Genomic DNA, 19,133 nt, shown 5'->3' with positions numbered 1-19,133 from the left:
GGTGGGGAGGGGAAGGCTGACATGAAAGCATGCAGCAACTTTCAGAGCCTACTTGGGGGCTGAGGGGAGGTGGCTTTGTTTTCTTTTCACTTCAACTAAACCTGCAAGCATCTCCTACTTTGAAAAAGATTACCAGAAACGGGAGAAAACTCTCACCTTTCAAGAGTACTTATACATAGAGAAAAGGAGGATTCTTACCATAAGTTTTTGAGAAGACAAATCCATCAATTCAGTGGATAAGCTAGTGAGTAAATCCCTGTTTATCAGGAGAAATTCTTGTTCATAGACTGTTTTGGTGTCATCTAGTGGCCTCATTCTCTGGATGTGAGACCTCATATTCTGAATTAACCCTATACACAAAATACTCTGAGGATTAACACAAGAGCCAGCCACAAGATCTATCAAAGCACATTTCCTTCTTTTACATATGCACTGCTGGGACTTCATAATCCCTTCTGTCCTTAAGAAGATTGTTTCCAAGTGAATTCCTTCAATATTAAGCATTTGAGAATCTTCCTTATAAGTAAGGTCAGGCTGAACTTCAAATCTGCTTATACATTCAAAAGCATAATGAAGGTGTGGGGATGAAAGAGCCTTCCACACCTGTATTTAGAGAGAAAGAGTAGCAGCCTAAGGCTTGCTCAGGATCTGGATAACATGGCAGAATTCACACAAGTGCTCAGAAGACCTAACAAGAGATATCACAGACAGTCCACAAGGTCCTGAGGACAATGTTTGAATTCCTCAGTGAATAGTGGGACAGGTCGTACATATTGCCCAGGATTACCAAGAGACAAGACACAGGAGGTGTTAACCTCTAAGTAACCTCCCCTGGCTAGATCTAAACAGCAGGCATTACAACTTGCCTCCTTCCAAACTAATTTTGTTCAAATCCTCTTGCAAGTCTCCTAAGTCAAAAGATCCCTGAGAGAGAGTAGAGCACTTTACTCGTACCTTCAGACTGCTCTTGCCAGCTCTGAAGGAACTGGGACATCACCTAGGTGGGTAGAGTTTGGCATTCTTTCACTGCCTCCAGGTCTGGATCACCACAGAACTGAAGTCTTGAAGATGAACAGAGCCAAGCAGTTTAAAGTGCAACTGCAAGTGCTAATCCAGAGTAATTTGACAGTCTGATAAGGAGCAGTCAATCTACTTCAGAGCTACCAGAACCACTACAAACCTCTCGAGTGACCCAGTAAAGCAGGAACAAAAGGACGCACTAACTGTTTTAGCCTCATCCATAGCAAGAGTTTGCTCCCTGGCTTCATCAACAGGCAAACTACAGAGGAAGCATTTCTGCTATTTCAGGCAAAGATCTAACCCAGTCGGGGGATGTCCGTGACCTGCAAGCATCAGTCCGAGCACATACAAGTCTGCTAGGTTCCTTGCAAGCGAAGTCATGCCAATCAAAGAGCTCAGGATCAAAATTAGATACGAAGACACCACATTTCAATCAGATGCAAGTCTGCAAGTACAGAACAGCTCCGAGTAGCAGCCCTTTGGTAATGGATTTTTGAAGTTTGTGAAATTTTCTGCTTGTCATCTCTTGGGGATGCAGCAGTCACAGCACTGAAGAGTGTTTGATCACATACAAGTACTGCAACTACTACTGCCAGCTCCTGCTAATGCCACTTAGCTTAGAATTTCTTATCAGAACATAGTTAAAATTGCTTATAGTTGACCAAACAGGAGAACTTTAAAGCTGAAGTTTCCAGCCTCAAATTGGCCTTCTGCCAATTCTAGCACCTTTCTCATTTCCAGGGTAAGGACATCACGAACAGTCACATTAAATCAACAGAAAAAAACAAAACAAAACAAAACCAAAAAACAAAACAAACTGTAATTTGCACATGTTCAGAATCTTGTTTGGCCCTTGAGGAAACAGCTCCAGAAAGTCTGTGCTGCAATGAAAATGAAATAATTAATGGAGATTAAAAGAGCATGATCCAGGCTCATTTCCCTAGAATTCTTTAGATACAGCTAGCACGGGATTAGCCATACCCGACCTCCTCCATATGGAAAATGAGAGCCCATTTTTACGGATTGCCACATAAAACTCCAGTGGTTACTCTACAGGGGAGAAGAAAATTTTACTTTCATCGTGACAGATCTTTATTCTTGTTTATATCATCATATGCACTGAGAGCTTTGATTCAAGAGCAGGAAAGGAACCTGCCAAGGGACGCGGTGCTGAAAGAGCTCCTGATTTTCTAATTGAGCTTCAGTACATTTCTTTTTCAGCAGAGCTGGCTAAGAGAGAGAAAAAGAAGATGACAACACTGCTCGGAGCCTCCTGTTTATAGCTCAATGCTTTGCAGAGAACAAAAAGCTTCAGTCTCAAAGGGAGTTCAGATAACTAGGAAATCCTCATTCCCTTTTTCACTCTCAACATCCAACTCACAGCACTCATTTACGTACCGATTTGCCTCCAGCAGAGGAAGAGCTGCGCCAAAAGGGAACACACTTAGTGAGATGAGGGCATCCCTCAGCCCTTGCAGGATAATCACTGGAGCTGTATCTAGCTTAGCATGGCCAAAGCAGGCTCTCCGATGCTCTTTTTGGGCAGCTGGGTGAAGGATCAGAAGACAAGGGCAGAAGGTAGTCCTTAACTCTAGCGGGGGACTTGACTTTGTCAAGGAGAAGCCAGAATGCACAATCAAGACACTGGGTGGCAAAACATGAAAAAATTAACAACAGAAGATGCAGGAGGGAGGCCTGGCACATGGGGTTTGAAGCGTAAATTCTGCCTCTCGCAAAGAAATGAATGGAGAGCAGAGGTATCCCAGAGCAGACCACGGACACCAGGAGAAAAACCCTACAGAACTCAAATCAAAGTGGCCTTCTTTGAAATCGGGTTTAGCATTTATTCAAGACAGATGTAGCTGTGGGAACCACTAACAGCAAGACACACTAATGGGAGTACGAGCCCAAGGGACTGATCCCCCAGGAAAGGTCTGCAAAATCATTGTAGCGAGCAGCAGGACTCAGCAATTTCTAGATGTGGAAGGTGAAATCTGTCCATCATTGACCTAAAAAGCAGCTGTGCCAGCTGGCACCAAGACCAATGTGAAGGCAAGATTGAAATTAAGACAAACCCACTCCATCCCCCCAAATAAATGGCCACTTAGCCTCACTTTTGATAGGCAGCAACTCTGAAAATGAAAACCAAGACAGGATAATTAAAACTAATGGTATGTGAGTGGAAATTACCACTTCTGAGGTAAAAGCATTCAACTGTAACACACTAAGATTAAACAGACCAGATAATCTCTATTCTGGAGCAGATTTCATAAGAAATTAGGTTTTTAATTTTTTTTTTTTTTAAATAGGTCTGTGATGTGTTGGACAACTCGGAACAGCAAAAAAGCCAGTGTTAAATAGGAAGCTGTGACCCGAGCATGGCTTCAAAGTTGCTTTTGCTTAGAAACAAGATAATTTAATAAGCATTTCGCCTTCCTGAAACGTGGCAGAAGATGCTATGGGAGCTCTGAAATAATGCTGCATTTTTCCTACCCTTCGTAATAACCACCAGATAGGTTTCAGGCGATGAATCAGACTGGCTTTTTCCTGGTGAAGACATCTGGAAAGATCCGGCCAAATCACCTCCTCAGTTTCCACAAAGATAAACCTGAAAATGTCTTGGCCAACTCTTCCAGAGAAGAATTTGCACCAGAGTGGGTGGAATTCCTGCATGCTGCTGCCAACCATTGACAAAAGCATAAATCTGTGGCTGTCCTAAAACAATCACTTTGGTGAAGAGGGATGAAGCCAGAGCACAGGCCATGCTGGCTGAGGTGGCTTCATTTGGTGCATCTCCCCTCCACCTTCATATCTTGCAGGTCTTCAAGACAACAGCTAACTCCCCAACCACGTAACCCCCGGTACCTAAAGGATTAGGCAACCACAAATGAAACCAGCGATCCATGACAGCTCCACGGCGCCTACTTACGTCTCATAGATGTGTCCATTTTCAACCCTCTCCTCAACATAGGCCAGGGCACGGACGTGCATTGGGGAGTGAGGGAAGGCAGCATGGATCCACGGGAGGCCGAAGACCGACAGCCCCGTGTTAATCAGCGCAACGAGAAGGAGATCCCAGTGATAAGCGGTTCCCTTCACCAACCTGAAACGAGGTTTTTGTTGACAGTAGTTAGAGTCAGTGCAAACCAAGAGGCAGCTCTTACTGAACCTGAGCTTGAACGCTGAACACTGAAGTGCACTCTCACGCAGAGAGTGATTTCACGCTCCTCCTGCTTTACAGTCTGCGTTACGTGAACGTGAAATGTAATGAAACTTGATAGTTTGCTCCCAAAGCAGTCATCTCCCGGAAAGAACACCACTGAGCAGAAAGGCAACCCACTAAAATAACAGCCCATGAAAATTTCATCAGCGTTTTGCCACTACATTTATTGCAGAGTCCCCTAGAAACGTACGTATATCTGCTAGCAGAGTCCGTGTGGGAGTGGTTAGAAACCTGGGTGTGGGTTGACACACTACTGACGCTGAAGTTTCCCACCCGTCTTGTTTTCAACCCTGACCTCCCTCCTTCCCCGTGAGCAGAACATGTGCTCAGTATGCTGCAGTAATTCCTTAATTATGTAATTGCTACTGCACGATAAGAAAACGGGACATGAATTCATTAAGCTTCAGCTCCTCCTTAGTAGTCAACCGAGGAGATATGCTCCTAACTTTGGTGAATACAGGACAGCCTCCCCATTTCGTTAGGGGAGGGGGGAAGGTGGCAGCCTTCACCAAGGAAACCGGCCACTTCACATTCACTTTGCAAGGACTACACAGAGAGCTCCTGCTAACACTGAACTCCCATCTAGTTTAACCTTGCCATTTTTAGCAAGGTCTGCCCCTTTCCTGAATACACCCATCTGGTACCAACTGCTCAGATACCATGAGTAACGTTTAGAAAAAGGATTGGGGAAGGATTCAGCTCTCAGACTTTGATACGTAACTTAAAGGACTATACCTGTGTTTCTGCCTGGGTATCAGAGCAGGTAGTGGTTATTACCCTGACACAATGCAAGGGATCAAATGAACTGCTCTCCAGGCACCATCAACTAGAAAGGGATCACCATTATGGTGTCTTAATGCCACTCAAGCAAGCTCTGTTCAATACTGAAACAGAGACCTGGAGCCATCTGAGATGCTCTAGGACATGAGGCACATAGAGTTTGTAGACATGACCCAGCACACGAAGATCTATGCCTAACATCTATCTCAAAGAGCAGCAGATACCATTGTTTGGGCAACAGAAATCTTGGGTGGGGTTTAGTTTTGGAACAAAGCCTTGTCTCACTGGAAGTGCTCACCTCCACTGACTGAGGCAGCCACGGGGTGACTAGGTCAGGTAGATGTCTATGTTGAAAGCCTCTGAAGCTGAAGGTGCCAGCAGGAAGGGTGGGATTGTAGACACTCTTCCTGTGCTGGCTCACACTTTGAAAGCACAGCCCCTGCTCACGTGCTGCTTTCTCAGAGCAAAGGCATCTCCAGCATCCCCAAGGTTATCGTATGATTGTCCTTTCTGCCCCTTTCTGAGGGCTTTCTACGTAAAAAGACCACACAGCTAACTTCAGCACCATTTCAGTCCCCCTGGGACACTGGTCTCAGCAGTCTTGCAGCACTGTGGGTGCTATACACCTGCTCTGATCAACGGATGGGCTCCACTGAGCTTCTCTAGTTTAACACACATATAAAGATCTAGACGCTTTAATCCAAGGTTATCTTTGCACCACCCAACCAGCCCAGTAGTCCTTGGACTATCCCAGAAGCTTGCTGTGATTATTCTTTACCAAAGCACATCAGTGTACTGTCAGGCAAGCATTATCTTTTCCCCATTTGTGGTGTGGGTTTTTTTGTTTGTTTGTTTTCTTTTGTTTGTTTGGTGTTTTTTGTTTTGTTTTGTTTTTGGTTTTTTTTCCTCTACAAGAGGCAATCATTACATCTGGTAAGACACCAAACAGCATGTTCTCCATTTGGCTAGTATAATTATTCTGTGATGGCATCACAGACAGAAGGTGTCAAGTCCTAGTTTTTCCATCTCTAAAAACTCGTGCCAGGATACCTGATCAGCATAAGCTCAGCCCTGTAACAAGGCATTATGAAAAACACTCTGAAGAACTCCAAAGAATATTTAACATTCCTTAAAGACACCCTAGTGGAAAACACCAAAAGTTTAGAAGAAACTCATATTAGGAAAGAGATGACCCAGTTACATTACAGATTTATGCAACACTTAAAGGGATATAATAAAACAGGGAAAATCAAATGGTCAAAGAAAACCAAATTAGCGTAACTGAATTTGAGCTTGTCTTCTCTCCCCTAATTCAGTGTCACTCCAGCTACAGCATGGAGAATGCTAATGTATGTTATGCAAGGAGAGAACCCTCCCACGCATCACATTAGCAAAAAAATCCTCTGAGACACAGTGGTTTCCCTGGAAAAAGTCATACACGTTCATTCTTGATATCGTATCTGATTACAGTTGGCACAAAAACATCAGACAGAATATTTTAATAGCGCAACATCTCAAGTTTGCACATAAATCAGACCTATTAGACATACTGCTTCACTTCCACCTTTTCAGTCAGAGACTAACAGCTTCCAACACTTCTTTTCTGCTGCTTAGCTGCAGCGTATCATGCTACGACATTTATGCAGGTCATGGACTTTTCATTTTCAAAAAACTCTCTGTACTGCAAGAGCAGTGCAAGTGTCCACATGCATCAGACACTCCCCTAAGTATCTGGAGGTACATTCACAGACTCAAACCATATAAAATATCTACGTAACATTCACAAGGGGGCAAATACGACACAGGCTGAGGAGATTTCACTGATCCTTTGTGGTTTTCACTCACTGCCACAATATTGTATTTTGGGGATGGTGAGGAGTTAAGCAGTGGAGTTACTTCCATCTGTGTCAACAGAAGTTCTGAAGAACAAGGTCCTGAATATCTTTTCTGATATTCAGACAAGTTTTGGACAAGCAGCGCTAGGAAGAGACTAGAGGACATCTCTCCACAGAGGAAGAGGAGTACCAAAAGCATTACCTGTTCTCTGGGGCGTTTGTGAGCGATGCCACGATGTTCTGCTCTATGAAGAAGAGCATTGACAGGAGGAACCCCAGCCCCATGGCGCTCATCACTGACCCAATGGAGAGGGACTGGACCGGGGCCAGCACGAACAAGCTCTCAGATGGGTTGTAATTAAATTTGGACACTGAAAAGAGGAGAAGAATGGTATTAGGAGGCATCTTCTTGTCTAACCATCCACATGCATTCAAATAATGTTCCACCCACACCACAGACTATTGGAACCAATACCAGGCATGATGCTCTGGCATGTGTGAGCCAGAAGGCCATAGAAGATGGGCTCATCTGGCTGTTTCAGTTTATTTTTTTCCTCCATCCTCTTAGAACTTGGCTGCCATCCTGATTTGACAGATTACTGCTAGTTCTAGCGAGGCATTACATACATCTGAGCAAAACAAGAGGGAAACTTGTTTTCCATAGATGCAAGGCATTTTTAGATTAGAAAACTCTTATTTCTAACTAGCAGTACAGTCCTCATGGTCAGTTAATCAACTGGCAGAGGCAGTTTGAAACTTCCTCATATCCAACAATCTGTGCAAGACGTTTTAGTATAAAATGCCCCTACCTTCCTGCCATTGGAAGAAATCCATGACTAGGGATAAATCACACATGGCCACACATCATTTTACAATCCAACTGGATGGAATGGCCATCACATTAAAAAAAAAAAAAAAAAGCCATTTCTTATTTGTTTCCATACATTTCCTCACATCACCCATTCACGTCACCACAGGACAATGCAATTCCTGTCCCCATTATCGCTTCCTGATATGGAAAAGCTGATCTATTTGGCCAATGAATGGCGTCTCATTTTTAGATTTCCTTGTGTAACTTAGAACTGCCCAGATGCTCTGCATCATTTCACCTAAATTAGGAAAACGTAAAGTGGAGACAAAGAGGACAGACTGGGATCATCAACTCTACGTCTGTACGACTGGCAACAACCCTTCCTGCCTACTAATTACTGTGCCCTTTGTTCTTTGCCAGAACTTGTTGATCCTCCTTATTGTAAGAGATATATACTTTAAATTACACAGAAATGAAAGATACGCACTGGAATAGCTCGTCTAGAGACAGAAACTTCACTCAGCCTCATTTGATTAGTGTTTTGAATGAATTAGATCTAATATTGAGGAAATCTGAGCTCTTGGGGTGGTGGGAAGGAAGTACACGCAGTATTTGTGAGATTCTATGGAAGAAATTTGTTTATTTTTAGCTTAACCTTCCTAGAATTTAATTTCTCATTTTTACACACCCCAGTATTCCAGAGAATAAAAATATAACTTACTTTCAATTTCCTTGAAGATATAGGAACCCACAACAGAGAAAGTCAGAACTGAAATCGGTAAGGCACAGTCGGACAGAATTTCACGTACTCTCGCATGCAAATATGGGCTGCAATTTAAAGACAAAAAAAATTTCCATCAACACCACACTGTAGGGACAATTGCTCAATCCAGATAGCATTAATGCTTTAACAAGTGAAAATTCAGTCCAATCTTGCAATTCTAAAGAGATACTTGGAGTGAAGAATTGGTCTTCAATTCAGCCTTAAATCCTCTGGAATCTACAGCCTTTGAAGGTTGATGAATGCATAAGCAAAACCCATAAAGAAACAAGAAACTAAGTTTCAAGCTAGAAAAAAAACCCCTCCAAGCTCCAATTGTGTCTCATTTCCACTTTAGTTTAATCGCTTACTCAAGCATTTCAAATGAAGAGTTTTAAGGGCAATGGGAGTAAAACCCAAATTAGAGCTGGGCATTTGACTCCTAAGAGCACCCTGAAGGTACATTCCCAGTAGACCTTCCAGCACCATCAGGGATTTTTGCCCACCAAAACAGTTCAATGCCTATTTGGGGGGAGTTACAGGAGTACCAACATGAAATACATGGTTCACCCAAAGCTTTCTAAAAAGGTCACTTGCGACGCCAAACCAAATACGGAAGGGCATCGTCCAGGGACTGAACGTTTTGTTCTGCTGCTAACATTTTCCAGGTGGCCAGCCAAGTTCATCTCTGGCTTTGGCTTCCACCACCACTAATGGAAGAGTTCCACCTGATTTTTCTGGGTTACAAAATTAAGATCTAAACCATTAGCGATTCCTTACAGGTAATATGAAAATAATCAGTAGTCTGAGTTCTAAGGCTGAAGTAACTCACCTTTTCTTAAACTGATAGAGCGTATGACCAAGCCAAAGGGTACCCAACATCAACATGAGACTAAGGACGGCAGTTTCACGTCCATAGTGCACATCATGCGTGCCTGTTTGATTCTCTAGGGACATGGATCTGCTCACTGATGAATTCATCAAGAAGGTGGTATTGATGCCGAGGCTTGGAATAGCATCAGTTCGTGCTTTTTCCAAGTAACTGTCTCCTGTGCGCCCATGGTAGTAATATTTCTTAAAAACTGTACAAACAACCAACAGGCAAGCATTAGGATAGGTTTGTGACAATCAAAGCAAGTAAAATAAAGTGATTCTTTCTTGCTTGATCATGCAGTATTAACGTTATGCTTCACCAGGTTTATAGCTCTACCCCTCAAACCAGTGAAAAGAAATCAGGAGAGCTGCTTCTCTTAAGAGGCCAGTGCTTTAAAAATTTATTTTTCACTTTAACAGGTAAAAGTTAAATTGGTCTAAAGCAACAGTTTGAACTGTAAGGATTTCCAGAGCTAATTATTTATGCAATTCCTAGCACTTGAATCACTGCTCTTAAAAAAACTCCATATATGTATACAGACACCTAATTCATCAGCCAGGTAAACAAATTCCATTAGGATTTCTGAAAAAAAAAAAAATAAGAGCAGGCAGGCTGCACAGATCCTTAAGTCGACTACAAAATGTACAGTAATTACTTTTCCTCCAAGGTTGGTCCAGATTTTAAAGATAAGTGTTGATGATAATGCAAAACCTGGCAGAACAATTAAATTTACACTGCAAATTCAAAGAGAGTTACAGAGCACCTGAAGCAAATGTGGACAAATGAAACCCCCAATAATGCCTCCGGAACTATCCATAAATGTGTGAGGTTAGCTCAGAGGCATTTGTGTAAGTAATTAACCGTTGTATATAAACTCTTGCTCTCGAGCATTTAGACAGCTGTGTTTCCATTTCTATGGCACTGGCTGGCTCCAAGTATATAGATGTGGTTTGGGGATGATTTCACCTCTTTGGCCTGAGGGGTCACAAGGAGCAAGGAAAACCAGCAGATGGGAGCTTTGCAGCCTTGGTGCTCCCATGTTTTGTGATCGGATGGCAGCAGGCAGCAGCTGCTCTCCCCAGTACTCATGGGAAGATACAGGAGGATGGAAACCACCATGTCAGAGCTTTGCAGTCCCTCTACCTTTCCTCACTTTAGTGAAAATATCCCTTCAAGCCTTGCATGAGGAAACTCAAAACTTTAGGTCAGGATCATCCTCTTTAGGCAAAAATACAGTCTGAAACTCAGGCTATAATGGTCCTCACATTTCCCCCCACAGCCAGATAATAATCACGTTTCTGAAAAGCTCAAGCACCTCAGCTTTTTTATCTGCAGCAGGTACAGGGAAAGCAGGCAAAAAACAAACGGTAATTCCAAATATCTGAAAACAAGCCAAGCAAACTTTAAACATTATCGCAAAGCACAATTGGTATTTGCAACCCCGTTGAATTTGGCCAAAGCACAGTTTGTGTTCCTGCTGGTTTGGAGCTCACCCCAGAGTAAGATGCCCCGTGTTTAGCCATGCTGCCGTTTTACCAGCAGTAATAATCTTTCTTGTACCACCTTTATATTTTAAAAGGAGTCCAGGCATTTGACAAGTGGATGGGGTCAATAGGGCATGTAGATCACTAGAAAAAAAGACCAGTTGCTTCACATTCAGTACTTCCGTATATAAATTTAAAGATCATAGAAGGTTTAGTTCAAGACTTAACCTTTCAATTTGCTCTTAGCAGCAGCCAGAAATGAAGAGACCATTGGGGGAACCTCTCCTGTGCTTTAAGAGCGCAGCAAGGAGCAATCTCATTACAACCTCTGTTAGCACTGTGTATTTCTGCATCACCTGCTACGGAAAAGGCTCTGCTATCATTTCCTCCCTCCATCCTCGCAGCTGTGTCCAGCCCAGGCAGGACACCTACGCCTGCTTTGCAAACAGGTAAACTGAGGCACGGAGGACTGCTGTGACCTACACACCAGCACGGAACAGGTTGTTGGAGGATTTGCCGTTTCTGGCTCTCAACATTAAAGGAGATTTTGTCAAAAATTACGATGGCAGTATTTACTGGGGAGCAGCAGCTGGCCATGGCTAAAAGCCTATTCACCATCTCAGCTTGCCCTAAGCATTACTAAGTCCTAGAGACAGATAAAATTACTGAGTATATTATAAGCTGACAGCACGCACAACCCAGCAACTATGCAGAATGCATTTGCATGCTTCCGTATTTAGATTTGGACTTGAACGAGTAAGAAACAGGGTAAGTTTTGGGGGGGGTCTTGTGGCTTTTCTCAATTTCCCACGTGGCTACGCTGCAATAATACATTTAGGGCTGTGCACATCCTTGATGCCCTGTGTTCAGCCTGACTCCATCTATGTACACTACCTCTCAGGCTGCAATTCAATTTGCAGCCACCTCAAAACCGGGTAGGATTGCTCCACTCAATCCTAGATATAGGGAAGAAACTTGACTTTACTCTTGCATTTTAGTTAAAGCAATGAGAAGGTGCCAAGATGGCTAGTGGAGGGCTCTGTCCTGCACCACGGGCTTCCTACAGAGTATTTAGTTCCTGCAGATTTATAATTTGCTTTTAATAACCGAGCTAAACAAATCTTGTTGACTACATTCAGAGAGCAGCAAAGCAGGTGGTGCCCTCGCTGAAACAGAGCCATTCTCAAACCTAGTGCGCTCTCAAGTTCCCTCCAACAACATCAACTCGCTTTGTTTGCTCCAGCCGGTTCACTGCTGTTTCCTGCAGAGTGCAGATGTCAAGATCAAACACACACAGCTTCGGTGGCTGGGCCACACGGCAAAAACAAAGTGTCACCAGGAGAGCGTGAACGCACATGGCTCCATTCCTCTGTACAGTATTGCATCCCTCCCCCACTTCTTTCCTGCACACGTATGAGTACCTTGCGAAAAATCTATGAACAGACTGAGGAAAACATTTCTGAGCAAGATCAGCATGTCCTGGGGTATGCAGGAAGCCCAAAGTTGCTGTCAGCTGGCTCGCCATTCCCAGGACACATTTAACAGCATGGAGAAGATACCAGATTTCTCTTCCTACTTAACTGCTCAACCGAAGTTTTGAGCAGGAGGATGAGATGGCAGCAGCAACCATCAACTCCAGCTACAAAACACGAGTAGGGAAAGACAGACGAGCATGTGGCTGTGAGCTGCACACTAGTGTCGTGTGTTTAAATATAAGCACTGAGAGGCTTAAGGATAAAGCCTGTGCCTGCCAGCATCGGTGCCCTTCTGCATCTGGGAACGTGGCTGGACCTGGGGTCCCATCTGTGGATGCACTGAACACTCCGACGCGCATCTGAACCCAATGTGAGCTGGCAAATGAGCCGAGCTTTGGTTTGATTTTATTACCCACGTTCCTACGAACTGAGCTCTTCCCAAGTACAAGGGAGAACTGCACTAATAATGCTAGTTAGGTTCCAGGATCCTCTCCTGTCCCCACTGCAATACTCAGATATTTCTTGCATATTCTTGAAAGTTTGGTGGCCAAGATCAATGGATTTTTGTACCTTTAACCTGCACCCCACTCCCTTGCTAGGGGAAATCAGCTCTCTACTACAGAAGCACCGTGAACATTTGCATTTGCTGATTTTTACAGAGCAGTTGAATGTTCCGTTGAGGAGCACCTTAGTGCCACAAGGAGACTGTCTCATGCCTCCAGACTAAGGCACTAACAACACATGTTAAGCAAAGCTCACAGCTACATAGCGAGCAAGGAGCAAGCACATTATCCCTGAACAGCTTCTCCTTCACTAAGCTTTACCTAAGCAGGATATTTGAAAGATGCAAGTGTTCTGCAGAGGAAAAAAAACACCTTTGTGATTGCACAATCAAAGCATATGCCCAAGGAGCCAAATTAAGGATTCCCAATGAAGCGAGGAAGCATCTCGCTTCAAATTGCTTGGCAGTGTCAAACCTGATCTTTGAAGGTGTACTCCTTGCATGCAAGATACCATAGTAAGCCAAGCCTGAGAATCTTGAAAAGAAGGGATGTGCTCAGTGTGCTTAGATATGTCCTGAAGGATTTCAAAGGATAGCCCAACCTTAGGGCTGTTGGACAATAGGTCATAAAAAAACCAAAGAACGGACAGCTGGCCAACTCATCGCTGGGATGAACAGAAAGGTTGCCATTCACATGGCATTTCTTCTAACATTTCACCTTCACAAATACCTCCAGCCATTCCCGATCAGAAGGAAGAGAGACGCTGTAGAAAGCTGTTAAACCCTACAGCTACTCATGGATGCTCACCTAGAACTGAACCCAGAAGTGGGGAGCAAGTAGCTGGACAGGGCTGAAGAGCTTTGGGAGCGTGCTGGAAAGCACTGCAGTCCTTATGCTGTCATTGAGGGATCTCAGAGCTAATGTAAGAATGGGCAGTCACAACCCATCTTCCAACTTTTTTTTTTTTTTAACAACATGGCAAGGAAAGAGGTCTAGACATACTACATTTAAAACTTGGACTTTTTTTTTACCAGGACCAAAGAGACTTGTATCAGGGGAAGATTTTCACAGTGAAATTAATATGGTTTCTCCATTTAAGACACTAATTCTATTCCAGCTAACTCAAATCTGAGCTGATAGAAATTCTGCGTATCCAGATAAACTGCTGACACAGGGCTGCTTCAATCTCCAACACTCAATTTTTTTCCTGAAGACCCTGAATGAACATAGAACAAGCAAACATCATGCACATTTGAAGCCTTGTGTTTCGCTCTGACAAGGAAGCAAAGCAGAGATGTGCACTGAAAAAAAAAAATAAATGTTGCGAGACTTACCTTTAATAATGCCTTTGAAAGCATCAAGCACAAATGTGATGGATATAAAAAGTGCAATTATTTCTTCTGTTGACCTGTGGAAAAATTCCAGGAATTAATATAGCCATTAGCAGAGTCTGCATTCAACTCCATTCAAAGGAAAATCAGCATATTCATGCATTTACATTAAAATACACCAAGTTGAGTTAGACTCCAACTCAGGAAACAAAACCCAGTAAATCTTTAAAAGCTTCTTTCAAGCTAGAACAATAAGCTGATATGATACTAGCCTCATCTCACAAAATACATTTTGCGGCAAGTTTATAATTACGGAGCTTGTGGAATGTATAATTTTTCCATTTGCTGAATAATCTGATCAAAATACGACTTCTTGAAAATAGCTACCTTTTGAAGAGCTTCATCAGAAGACTGAAATTAAAGAGGGAGTACATCACAAGGAAAAAGCTGTTCCACAGTCCAATCCAGGCATAGAAAGCACTGAAATCCAGGTTGTAGTCATCACAGATTCCTCGGATGACTGAAAAAAAAACGACGCGCTCATATGTCAAATTAAACTTTGACATGACAACCCTGTGATTCTCATCTGCTTGATGGCCAGAAGAACCATTTTCAAGATTTTACTGCAATGCACTTATGGCAGATACCGTTAAATCCCCGTTCTTATGCTCCTGGATGAACACTGGATCAACCTAAAACTGTTCTCCCCTTCCCCATCTCCTTCCTTCACTAGAAACAGGAAGAAGCACTCGGAAGAAAACACTCTCACACTGCTCAAAATTATCTTTCCTAGGGATCAAGGCCACAAAATCAGGCCTTGGATCTTGCTCTCGCTGACATTTCAGGATGCCGTTGAGCAAGGAATCTCATACATGCTTTTGCACCGTATTTACTCAGTCACTTCACTGTGGACAAACCTTCACATCTTAAACCCTTCAGGCTAGTCACAGCCCATCTAATTGTTCTTACAGATATTGAGTTTTCTCTCTTACAACTCTGGCTCAGTAACACCAACTTGCAGCTGTAACTGGAAAGCTACTGATCACACCTTAACAGACCAATAATAAAAAAAATATAAAAAACCCTAACCAGCAAAAAAAATTGTCTTAGGCTCTTATCCTCAAGTTGGTTTAATGCAGCCACATGAGAAAACCATCAGATTAAAAAGGATTTCCTCCCTGGAGCAGAAGAAACGCTTATTTTCCCAACGTGTTTTTTCCGTGTGAGATGATTCTTTTAGAAAACAACTTTAATTAAACCTGAATCAAATTCCTCCCCTCTTCCTCAGCAACAGAAGCAGCCTTTTCTTATTGATTAAACAAATGCAAAGCTGTACCAGGATTGCAAGGCTCTTGTACGAAGTCCCATTACACCAATGGCAATCACATCGGTCCCGACGTACAAGCTCAGCAGACTTACCATTAATGTAGAGTGCTAAAGGAGCCGTCGTTAGGAGTACAACTAGAGGCTGCCCTGAGAAGAGTGCGTAAAGCAGCCCTCCAATACACTGGCCAACGATTGTCTTCTGCACATCTACGAATAATTAGGAAGAATGGAAACACACGGTTTTTAACAAACACCTCCCTGACCAAGGAGCATAAGCCAACCACTTGAAAGTAAGAGCAATGCTTAGAGGGGGTATAAAGAGGTGAGACGCTGTGAAAGCAAGAAGTGACCCTTTGCCAGTAAACTTATACCAATAATTTAGGATGCCACCAGATTTCCAGATGTTGATCTATGAAAGTTGGGTGGGGGTCTTTCTCTTGGTTTGGGTTTTTTTGTTGTGTTTTGCTGGGATTTTTAAATTTTTATTTTAAACAGCTCTTAAAACATAACCAGTATTTGTGGAGGCCTTCGGGACAAAATATAAAGTAAGACTCCTTCAAACTGTAACAGCAGTAGGAACTGCATCATGGCCACAAATGGGATAGAGCAAAGCATCATCTGCTATACCAGTGATTTGGATACTGGCATCAAATTCAGCTCAAATGCGCATGAGTTTGTACTAGGAAAAACGCACAGATAACTGCACAGTTATAAAGTGAGCATAATTGGAAAATACAGTAGCATATATCTGTATGCATCCAAGTTCAGATGATATTATCCTAAGCAGTGTTCAATTTTTCTAGTCTTAGAAAAAGTCATGAAGGTTACAATTGTTACAGTTAGAAAATGTAATTAGAAAATTAGAAAACAAGCCTTCAGTTTTGGGTTTGGTTTTGTTTGTTTTGTTTTTTTTAGTAAAAATCTACCAAAACTTTCCATAACCAGAGCTACCCAGTTTGAATACACTGAATCCTATAACATGTGCAACACTGATAAACTTACCAATAGCTCCTCGGGTGTTTTCATCATTGAGTGACCCAAATGCAATGGATGGAAGGAGGCAGGCAAAATAAAGAAAGATCATAGTCGTGATGTATTTTCCTATAGCTTTGTTGTTTCCAATAACACCTAGTATAAACCATAACAAAAGTTATGTTAGTACTGCCCATTTGTAAAGCTTTGAAACCCTACTCAAACCAGCCATGTGTACCATTATTCTTTTCATGTTGAAAGGCAGAAGTAGAAATTCAGTCCATGCTTTAGTCTTAAATGCATAGGTAGATCTTGAACATTTGATTTTGCACACCCCTGCTTGCTCTGTTCACCTGGGACCAGAAGTAGAAGCAGCAACGTGCCACCAGACTGCTTCAACAGACATTTCTGCCATTGTCAAAACAGGAAATGCTGGAAGCCTTTTGTTCAGTTTTGCCAACCCCAAAAGCTTGGAAGAGGATCAAAGCAGAAATCGTAAGTTTAGGGTTCATAAACCCCACATACCCTGCCTTTTTAATACCAGCTTCATAGGTATTCTGGACTATGCCCCTAACAAGCTTCACAATGATCACTCATCTTCACAACTCATGATGCCTTGGGCAGGAAAACATGAAGCACTTCGTTTTTCCCTAGACAGAAATCTGAGGTTATAGGCTTGAATCAATAATATGCTATGCTGAGCCAATTAGTGCTCACAGACTTACAAAAACAAATAGCACAAGAGGTCAGGAATGCGTACATTGAGAGTCTTGCTTTTAAAAAGCCCTTCTGAAAGAATGGCCTCTTTCTTTTCCATCCACTCACCCCCTCTCATCTCCATCGGAAAAAACACACCAGGCCAAAACAAAAGCAGCCAGAAAGAGAATTAAAGTGTCATAATATGAATTTAAGGGCCTCTGAAGTAGCTTCCCTTTCCTGTTTTCAGGCTGATGTCCGTCCCCAGTGAGCTCACATCACACAAGAGAAAGGATGAGAGATGACAATAGCTGAATTTGCTCAAGGAGAATATACGTTTTTTTCACAGAACAGCCTCTGAGAGGATACACGAGAGGGCCTTTTCACAGAAAACCTTGTAACAGCCTTCAACCTGTCTGTGTCACCATCCTTGATGATACTCCTGCTGTGAGACACTTGGACAAGCTTGGAGTTGCCCAATTCTCCTTTCTGGAAGCCTCCTGAACAGTGAATTCCCACACAGGCATCTGCCCCTAAGCTCTCAAACACCCATCTGAGCCTCTGTAACATCAGTCCCTTGATGAGGGAGCTACAAGCCAATGAGTTGAATTAGAGAAGGGAGTGCTTTGAATTAGAGGCTGTTGGTGCAACATGGAGAAAAGCTGGATGTTCTCACAACAGACTGACTGTATCACTGGAATGAAAAAGGAAAAAAAAAAATCTCACTCAGTGACTTTGGGATCTTATCTAACATCTGTTTTCTGCACCATGTGCAGTGCAGAGATAAGGACAGGAGGATGCAAAAACCAAAACTCAAAGGTGATGTGTAATGGACAGGCAGACACATGAAGAAGGGACACCTTGCGATGGTTCCTGTTTGCAGACACAAAAGGAACAGACAGTAAGTAGGACTTCGGATGCTCAGTATCCTCAAAAAAAGGGCAGGGGCTGAAGCTTGACAAGAAACATCTCAAGCATGCAAATATGAGCCTGACCTTCCAGGAGTCCTAGGACCAGCTGTTTCAAGGCAGATTCCTTTCAAATTTATTGTGAAGATTCAGAAACCACAGACCACATTCCTGACCACTCTTGGCAACCAAAGGGCCTGAAATATACTTCTTGCAGATGAAGCTTTCTCATATGATCACAAGTCCAACAGCTGCAGGCTCCTACCTCACACTCCCAAGTGCCTGAAACCTTTAGAAAAAAGGAAAGACTTGGCAGGGCAAACGGTAGACCAAGTGGTAGTTTAAGAAGTAGAGATGGCCACATCCTTGTTCAGAGGACTCTGCACCACTCCAGAATACTGCTTTTTGGACAAAAGAATCTACAAGGTGAAGGTCAGAGGCAACGATGACTGAAAGCTTTGAAATCATTCATAGACAAACCAGGATCAGAGAAGCAACTAACACTAAAAAAAAAAAGGCTCATTTGCTGAGCAGACAAAGCTACACAAATGATGAGGTGCTTTCTAAAAAAAACCTTTCAGGTAGATAAACCATAGTATTAGACGGCAGAAGGAAAGAAGCAGCTTGAAAAGCATCACAAAAGCTCATGTGTGGCTTTTAGTTTCAGCTTCAATCCTTGCAAAGCGAGCAGCAGGAGTCCTTGCTGATGATGGAGGCCCTTACGCCACATCATGGCTGGGTCCAAGACTTCCAGTACAAAGCAGTACGTACTTTGGCCCATAATCAGCCAGATGAGATCCAAGGAGCAAAGAATCCCTTCTGATGGGCAGCAAAAAACTCACTTCATAATGGAGACAATAACTACATCAGATTAAACACACTCTCACAAACATGATTAATCACTCTTTAATTGCAGTTGATATCATGAGCAAATACTGCCTCTTTGCACAGATTAACCTGAGACTAGTGCTAAAACCCAGCATTAACCACAATTTACTTTTGCCTTTTTAAAGTCAACATCTGACGAAACATTTTTCAGAGTCTATTTGCAACCCAGAGACTGACATTACTTCATTTAAAAAGAAGGTGGGCTGCATTATGACGGCATTTCATCTGCAGCAGGCTCATAAAGCCA

At 42.8% G+C, this 19,133-nt stretch overlaps 1 protein-coding gene across 4 annotated transcripts in view; it reads right to left on the bottom strand.

The window, feature by feature from the left end:
* The window catches only part of SLC4A11 (solute carrier family 4 member 11), a 94,095-nt gene that overhangs the window by 8,019 nt on the left and 66,943 nt on the right, over positions 1–19,133 (bottom strand). For all 4 annotated transcript variants that reach the window (XM_026847094.1, XM_026847091.1, XM_026847093.1 and 1 more), the window contains 8 exons: positions 16,425–16,550; positions 15,516–15,629; positions 14,484–14,616; positions 14,100–14,173; positions 9,262–9,511; positions 8,391–8,497; positions 7,061–7,229; positions 3,950–4,123 (listed from right to left, as the gene is read on the bottom strand). In XM_026847094.1, coding sequence (XP_026702895.1) covers positions 3,950–4,123; positions 7,061–7,229; positions 8,391–8,497; positions 9,262–9,511; positions 14,100–14,173; positions 14,484–14,616; positions 15,516–15,629; positions 16,425–16,550 — 1,147 coding nt within the window. The remainder of the gene's footprint in view (positions 1–3,949; positions 4,124–7,060; positions 7,230–8,390; positions 8,498–9,261; positions 9,512–14,099; positions 14,174–14,483; positions 14,617–15,515; positions 15,630–16,424; positions 16,551–19,133) is intronic.

Source organism: Athene cunicularia, assembly GCF_003259725.1.
Source record: "Athene cunicularia isolate RWA chromosome 4 unlocalized genomic scaffold, athCun1 chr4_part1, whole genome shotgun sequence".
NCBI classification, from domain to species: domain Eukaryota; kingdom Metazoa; phylum Chordata; class Aves; order Strigiformes; family Strigidae; genus Athene; species Athene cunicularia.
Note: the sequence above shows the minus strand (reverse complement) of the source record. Positions and strands in the feature narration are given on the sequence as shown.